Raw genomic sequence first — 8,414 nt, forward strand, 5'->3', positions numbered from 1 at the left:
TGGCTGAAGATACACGTTCCCAGTAAAGATACAACCTCCAAGGAATTTTGACTCAGCAGGTGGGGCCCAGAAATGGCATTTTTAACAAAGACCCCAGGTGCCTGATGTCGTGGCCACCTGGGTTCAGGAGGGCCTCGAAGGAGAGGGCACTGGACAGGAGAAAACTGGAATTTGTGGCTGAAAAACCTGCTTCTGTCTGAGGGGAGGGGAGAAAAGGGTTTTCATCTTCCAGCTGCTTTTCAAAATGAACATTTTCAGATAAATTCACATCACTGGTCACCTGTTTCTGCAACTTCTAGAAACCCCAAGATCTGCAGGAGTTCCTCCCGTGTTGGTGGAGGGCCATAGAGCAAAGAGGATACCTCACAAAGGTATCTTCTGTCCAGGACAGTGTGTGTGTTGGTCACTGGGAGGACCCTATTCTCAAATAACCCATGACTTCACCTATAAGAGTCAACAGATGGGATCCCTGGGTGGCTCAGCAGTTGGGCACCTGCCTTCGGCTCGGGTCATGTTCCTGGGATCCAGGATGGAGTCCCGCATCAGGCTCTCTGTGAGGAGCCTGCTTCTCCCTCTGCCTATGTCTCTGCCTCTCTCTTTCAGTCTGTGTCTCTCATGAATAAATAAATCCTTAAAAAAAGAGAAAGAGAGAGAGAGAGAGAGTTGATATTTTATTTTGTAACATATATGTTTACAATTACCCATCACGGTGACCATCTGTTAACACAATGAAGTCTTAACGACCTGATTTTGAACCTGGGTGCTGGGGAATCCCAGGCTTTCCTCATCTTGAAGAGTCCAGTGTGCTGTGTTTTGTTTTGCGCAAACCCAAGAAAAACCTCGATGCACACACATGTGGAGGAATAGCTGCAAACGGAAACCTGTTTCTTTCTTTCCTCCATCTTCAGTGAAGACTCATCCAGGTTTTTGAAATCAATTGATGCAAGATGTTTATTTTCAAGGCAGAACTGGTAACAACATCTAACAACTGTTCACGTTCTCAGACACAAAAACTGAAGTCAGAAGAGAGCCGCCCCCAGACACATAAAGGGCTAAAACTCTGAATGAGAATACTATTATTCAGCGCCTTTTGAATACGCTGACGTGCTATCATAAAGCTGAGACTCACCGCAGAATTAGAGCATGTGAATTACAAAGGGAAACTTCTTCCAGAGCGTTACGTTACAGGGCATGCGCAGGACGCAGTGTCTCCCGCTTCCAACCTTTGTCATCAGCCACACTTCTAAGGAGTTTGGCTGTATGCAAACAGATGGCAGAAAACACCTTCTGCAGACCTGTACAAAATCCAAGTTCATTTATGAACACAAGGCAATATTCTGATCATCTCCTATATGACTGGTTTGGCTCAGGATGCTGAAGTCCCAGTTTTGTCTTTTTTTTCTAAACACATGAATCAGAGATTTGGATTACACTTTTGGGCATGCCTTGGGGCTCCCAGGACACTGAAAACCACTGGTGTCGGGTATCCAGCCACCTGCCCCTACACACACACACACACGCACACACATACACACACACGGGCGACACAATATGCTAGTCTATTCAGAGAACAGAAATTAACAGCCAGCTTTTTAGAAATTTTCCCCTCTTACTACATACAATGGGAGAAGTGTCTTCAGCCCCAAAGATGCAGAGAGTTTGGTGACGCTGGTTAGAATTAGGGCTGGGAAGCCAGAAGTGCGAGTTCTTCCCTATTGGTACCCCCTTATCCCTACAAGCTTCCTGAGAGTGTCTGACCCCAAGTGGGAATCCAAGTACCATTTTTAGTCACAGAACCTATAACGCAAACACTTCAAAGCCTAAGTGTGCGTTCTTGTCCCCAAAAATGAACTCCTGGGACCTTCTTGCCTTCTGGCTAGTTAGCTGGAGGATGGAAGTCGAAGAGGAGGAGGAAGAAGGAAGGCAGGTCTGCTTTGAAGAGCTCTGCTTAGCTTCCCCGTGGTGGAAACACAGAGAAGGAAACACAAAGGAGAAAATGCCAGGCCCTGCACGCAGATGTGGGCTCACTATCCAGGAAGCAGGGAATGAGGAAGGCAGGCAAAACATTAACAGGGACCCTGCCCGTGTACGTATAAGTGTATATTCTAGAATATTCCCAGACTGCTTAGCGACTTTTCAACCTCTGAAGGTGAGTAGAGGGGGATGTGCAAAAGCAGGCCTGGCAGAGAAAAGAGCAGAGAGGTATACCTCCCTCCCCTAACCCCTCCTACCTACGAGTTTTCCTCCAAGAGCCACATCTCTCCAAACTGGATCCCTAAGAGTCAAAAGTCATGGTTCATTCAGTAAGAAAAAAAAACTCTGTTCCCAATGTGATATTTCTTCTTGGTCTCCTTTCAACTACTCGGGTATGGGTGGTCCCCAATCCAAGCTTTCTGGGTTCTGTGGACATATTAGAAGAGCTCAGGAGGGAAGCAGGTGTCATTTGGGATTTTTTTTTCTTACTTCTTTGGACCTTTTAAATGCTTGAACATTTCTATCCCCCAACCAGGCCTCCAGAAAACTCCACCCTCAGAGCCACCTACTCTGACAAACGTTATCACCCTAAACTACTCGATTCTTATCAGAGCTCGGTCAGATGGAGTGGTGGAATGACGTGGGACTACCACAGTAACACTCACCAACAAACAAGAGGTGGGGGGTTCACTTTGCCCTTGGGTGTCCCCAGGATTGGCCTTCAGGGGCTCCTAGGAGGGAGGTCAGGGCTCTCGCCCTCTGAAGCCTCAGCTGGTGTGTCATCTGCCTCCTCCGCTGCACTGGGATCCTCCTCACGCACCACCTGACCTGCCATGCCCCCGAGTGCCTCTACGCCCACCTGCTGCTCCTGCTCTTCCCCACTCATCCACTTGCTGGCACAACCCAAATGACTTCTGTTGCCATTCTGACCACTAGAGGCAGGAGGAGAGCCTTCTGGCTTGGCCTTTGGGCCCTGAGACGTTGAGGCTGGCAATCCCTCAGGCTGGGGGCCTCGGAGGGCTTTCCGAACGGAGGCATCTCTTCTTGAGCCTGGCCCTTTCTTTGCGATCGCTGGCTTCTTCTTGGCATCTTCTGAATCAACAAGGACGTATGAAACAGGGCCCAAGCTCACCTTCTTCTTCTTTCTCATGGGGGCAGAACTCTTTGCCAAGGCCCAGCTCATGGCTTTCTTCTTTGGGGGGCCCTCCTGACCGCCATCTTGGTCTGACTCCAAAGCAACCCCAGGACTCACAGCTTCTGACGGGGGATCGTGGGATGGGGTACTGGGAGCCTTCCAGGCACATTTTGCCATAGGCTTCTTCAAAGCTGACTCCTCCTGCTTCACACACGGCTTTTTTTTGCTCCTGATATATTCTGAGACCTCCATATCTTCAGCACCATCAGCCTCAAGATCCTCCAAGGAGCCTGAGCTGTTGGAATGCTGGCCTTTGGGCTTCTTCCAAGGCACTGATTCCTGCTTTGGGTTTTTTCTCTGCTTCTTTCTCCTGGAGCGATTTTTAGCTCCAGCTCTGAGAACCACAGGTTTGGGAGGGTCCCCTTCATCTCCCGGGTCATGCCAGCAGTCAGGATTCTCGATCTTCAAAGCAGAACCTACTTCTGCAGCCCGCCCTGGCTCCTTCTTGATCTTCCTCCGTGCTGCTGAGGCTGAGGTTGCCACTGCCTGGGCATCAGCCACTTCTTGCACCCTAGCTTCCTCGCGGCTGCGGATCTCCGCATCCATGTAGATGATGATTTGCACCACTGCCCCCAGGAGCACCCCCAGAGCTTCTGCCCAGTTCTCTCGGGGCTGATTCTGGGGGCGTGGGGGGTGGCCAAGCTGGAGTAGGCGGACCACATCCTCCCAGGTGCGCCCCTCCGCATCCAGGAATTCATTCAGATTTTTTAAAAACTCAGCATCCTGGGTGGGGTCTCTACAAACCACTCTCCAGACGCCCCCCCTTCCTGGGAATTCGCGGGGTATGGCCCTGAGATTCACACCCTCTCCGACCTCAATCAGGGCAGCTTTGGCATTCTCTTCCCTCAGAAAAATCTTATTGAGCACGAAGTATGGGCCCAGCGGGGAGAGGACCCCATTTAAAGTCTCCTCGATTTCTGCTTGACCACAGTCCTCCGGGATGCCCGTGACCAACAGGGACCTGTGGATGTCCACTTCCATCCCCCGGCACCAGTCCTCCAGGAGGTTCATGGCCATGGTCGCGACCACCTGGCACCTCTAATCCCACGTGTACTCGAGAGTCTGTAAGGTGGACCAGGGAGCCAGCAGCCCCTAAATATTACTCCTGTAAGGTGACAGAAGAGGGAGGTCAGAGTCCCCGCAAGACGGCCAGGCTCCGAGCTCTCCGCTGCCCCCCGCGCCGCGGGCCCAACGCGGCCTCGCGCTCGCCCAGGCCCCTCCTCCCCGAACCGGCCCCGGGTGCTCACACGTGTCCTGCGACCGGAAACCGCGCTCCGCCCGCCCCGGCCCGGCTGGCGGCCGCCGGGCTGGGATCTGGCAGCTCCGGCCCACGACGGGCCGCTCGCCAGGCGCCGGCTCGGCCCACCCGGGCCGCCTGCCCCGCGCTGCCGGGCCGAGAAGCCGGCGGCCGCCCCCGCTCCGGCCCCGCTCGACCCCCGCGCGGCGCTCGGCGTCTCGCCTCGAGCCCCGCAGCTGCGCGGAGCCGAGGCCGGCGTCGCAGCGCGCGCTTGCGCACTCGCGCCCCTGCGCCCGCGGTCGCCATGGCAACCAGCCTCCGCTGGGGACGCGCCCTCCCGCCCGCCGAGCCCAGCGCGCGAGCCGAGGGGGGCGGGGGCCCCTGCAGCTCCCGCTCGCGAAGGGTCTGCGCGTTCTCTGGTTTTCCCTGCGGACGCACTCAGGACGGAGGTGGAGTGCCCTGACTTGTGCGATGGCATCCGAGCCCTCCTAGCCTCTGCCTTTCTGTTGGGTTGAGCCCACGGGACTCCTGGGAGCCACCAGAAGTCCGAGGGCCAGAGGAAGGAGCAGCTTTGATGGCCCTGAGGTCCTCTAACAGAGCCGCAGCTCCTGACAGCTCTTTCACTCAGCAAAGGTTACCCTGGTTCCAGAAATATCTGGGAGCTTCTAGAAACTTCCCGCCTTCTGCCCCACGTGCCCTTCAAGCCTGGGTATAGCCCTTCACCTCTCCTTCCTTGCTGGTTTCCTCAACTTGTTGCCCACAAGCGACACGTTTGTTGATAGTTAATGAAAAACACTTCTCAATGACTCAGTTTGAGCTGCTGATTGCTGTCAGGACCTCACTGATACACCTAGGAACGCCGCTTACTAGCTGTGCAGTCTCGGAAGCTTTGAGCTCTCTGGGCGCCTTTCTCTTCTCCCTGTAGGGAATACCAATAAAAACCTTCCTGATTGGGGCACCTGGGTGGCTCAGTGGTTGAGCCTCAGCCTTTGGCTTTGGTCCTGATCATGAGGTCCTGGGATGGAGTCCTGCATCAAGCTCCCTGCAGAGAGCCTGTTCCTCCCTCTGCCTATGTCTCTGCCTCTCTCTCTCTATGTGTGTCTCTCATGAATAAGTAAATAAAGTCCTTAAAAAAAAACCCCACAAACCTTCCTGATCAAAACTTTGAAGGTTCAGGAATATCACATATGACAGATGCACTGAAGTACAATTTTGGCTTGAGTATTCGACCAAAATCTGTTATTTGAATTCCATTTGGAATTGGCCTTGGCAAGACCAAATAGCCAAATGCGTGTTCCACTGTCATCCCTAGCAATCCTGAACTTCAACATGATCAATCCTTTGATCTTGAAGTATGTGTGTGGTTGCCCAAGTTCCCACGATACTTCATGCAAAAAAAAAAAAAAGTCATTCAAATGGTTAAATGTGAATATCTCATTCCAATAGACACTCTAGCTTTAAGTAGTGTTTTAAAATCTCATGTACTTTACCTGTGGAAGTGCTGTTAATCAGCTGAAGAATGAATGTGTATCATCATCATGCAGTGGTTTTATGGTCATAAGTTCTCTGATACTCCTGTTGAAAGGTGATGATCTATGTGTCTCTTACTGAATCTGAGCATACTTGTATATTCTTTAACCAATGGAGAGTGTGGTCAAAGGGAAATGATTGGATCAAGACTATTGTGGAAAGGAATCTATGGGACTTCTCAGGATATGTTATAAAGGGCCATGCAACTTCATTCTTATTTGTTGGGACTCTCATTCTTGGATCCCTGAGCTCCAAGTAAGAAGGTAAACTATCCTCTGGCTGCTGTGTTGTGGGGAAGCTCAAGCCACCTAGAGAAGCCACATGTGTGTACTTCAGTCAACAGTTCCCAGCTGAGTCCAGCCTTCAAATGATCTCAGCTCAGGCACCAGACATGTGATTAAGGAAACTTCTAGATGATTGTAGCTCCCAACCATTTGACTCACTCCCCGACCATTCGACCATTTACATCTTCCCATTTGAGGCCCAGCCCTCACATAGCAGAAACAAACTATCACTGCTGTACCCTGTGCGAATTTCTGGCCCACAGAGTTAATGAGTGTAACAAAACAGTTGTCTACACCACTAAGTTTTGGGATTTCTTTGGGATTTCAGGCAGCAAGAGATCAGTGGAAGATCCTGCAAAGGTGAAATGCAGCAAAGATGAATGATGATTGATAAAGCATTACTACAAAAGAAAACAAAGTAACAGCTTTAAATCTCCCAAAAAGATTCCCCCAAGCAGATTTTTCAAGCAGTGCACAAAGATTCGCTTTCATGGGGTTTCAATTCCGTGGGATTGTTTCAATGAAATAGTATCATCACCATCAACTAGATTTTCCAGCTTGTGAGTTGAATAGGAAATAAGTTTCTACTTTCAGACAGTTACTTTTAGCAAAGAAGGGAAGCTTGATAGTCTGGTGACATGTCACCATCAACAATGCTGGTCAAAGATGTCTTGTTCCCTCATAAGCCATTTTGTATCATAAATGGGCAGCAGAGAGGTCAGAAGAGCCAGCTAGCAGCTGTCCCTGTTACTATATTACACTGGCAACTAAATTTGGGGCAGCCCGAGTGGCTCAGTGGTTTAGCACTACCTTCAGCCCAGGGTGTGATCCTGGAGACCCGGGATCGAGTCCCACATCGGGCTCCCTGCATGGAGCCTGCTTCTCCCTCTGCCTGTGCCTCTGCCCCCCCCCGCCGTGTGTGTGTCTCTCATGAATAAATAAATCTTTTTTAAAAATCTTGTAATTTTGAAAAAATAAAATTGTGGGGGCACTTGGGTGATTCAGTGGTTGAGCATCTGCCTTTGGCTCAGGTTGTGATTCCAGGGTCCTGGGATTGAGTCCTGCATCAGGCTCCCCACAGGGAGTGTGCTTCTCCCTCTGCTTAGGTCTCTGCCTCCCTCTGTGTGTCTCTCGTGAATAAATAAATCTTTTACAAAAATAAAATTGTGATACAAATTTAAAAGTTTTAATAACATTTCAGATTTATTCCTATATTCTCTAAATTTTATTCCATAATGGCAATCTTCGCCTGTGACCAAATACTCAGCCATTCAGGATTTTGTCAAAATATGTATTTGGTCCTGACACATAGCCAGCTCTTATTATTATTGTAACAGCAGGAATTCTGATGGATCTTCCCAGTATTGCTCAAACTTCTTTTACGCTCTCTCCAGTGACCTGGAGTTTGTTCTGGGATGGTTGAACCGGTGGTCCTGGAAAGTAGCCAGAGGGTATGTATAACTGCTACCAAATGGGATGTTCCTGTTAGAAAATTCTGGCAACTCGTACTGAAATCTAGTGCTAGTCCATGGAACTGTTGTGAATTTGCTGATTGAGAGTAGTTCAATTAAGAAAGCACAAAATCCTGATGGGGGAGGAAGACGGTGGCTAGAACTCTCAGACATGGTACCTGGCTGGGGGCAATGCAAATTTGGGCAATGCAATGCAACTCTTTAACTGTACCTACTAAAGCAAAAACGTGTATAAACTCTACAATTTAGGAACTCCAATCCCAGGTTCATATGCCAAACAGAAACATGTTCACTAAAAGCCATGGGTGACTATATTCTTTGCAGCACTATTCATAATAGCTGTAATCTAGAAGCTACCCAAACGCCAATCAACAGTAGAATGGATAATTGTGGCATGTTCACACAATTAAATACTACTCTATTAGAAAGAGTGATCTACAACCACACACAACAGTATAGACGAATCTTGCAACCATGATGTTAAGCCAAGGAAACCAGACACAAAAGAAACCAGACAAAAGCATGTACATTGGTTCTATTTATTATATGGAGTACAGAAAACAGAATCACTCTGTTATTAGAAGTCGGGACAGTGGTTTCCTGTGGAATGTCTTAATGACTTGAAATGTAGGACTCTCAGGGGGAGGGAGAGCTGGTGATGTTCTCTTTCTCTTTGTGGGTGTTGGTTATGGGTGTGTTCAGGCTGACAAATTCAGCACGCT

The 8,414-nt window shown here is 49.7% G+C and overlaps 1 protein-coding gene across 2 annotated transcripts; it reads right to left on the reverse strand.

Annotated features, from left to right (window-relative positions):
• Positions 1 to 658: 658 nt before the first annotated feature.
• Positions 659 to 4,571, reverse strand: PNMA8A (PNMA family member 8A). 2 transcript variants are annotated; one of them, XR_007402339.1, is made up of 3 exons: positions 4,417 to 4,571; positions 2,640 to 4,274; positions 659 to 1,295 (listed from the first exon to the last, which is right to left on the reverse strand). XR_007402339.1 is itself a non-coding variant. In XM_025424572.3 (2 exons), the coding sequence occupies exon 2, from the start codon at positions 4,184 to 4,186 to the stop codon at positions 2,696 to 2,698; it is 1,491 nt and encodes a 496-aa protein (XP_025280357.3). In that variant the 5' UTR covers positions 4,187 to 4,274; positions 4,417 to 4,571; the 3' UTR covers positions 659 to 2,695. The 2 variants fall into 2 exon arrangements, 1 of the variants encoding a protein (XP_025280357.3); XM_025424572.3 differs by having other exon boundaries at positions 659 to 4,274.
• Positions 4,572 to 8,414: the final 3,843 nt, after the last annotated feature.

Source organism: Canis lupus, chromosome 1, assembly GCF_003254725.2.
Source record: "Canis lupus dingo isolate Sandy chromosome 1, ASM325472v2, whole genome shotgun sequence".
Taxonomy (NCBI): Eukaryota; Metazoa; Chordata; class Mammalia; order Carnivora; family Canidae; genus Canis; species Canis lupus.

Excerpts from the sequence above, each read along its gene's own strand:
- PNMA8A (XM_025424572.3), bottom strand. The coding sequence starts at position 4,186 with ATGGCCATGAACCTCCTGGAGGACTGGTGCCGGGGGATGGAAGTGGAC.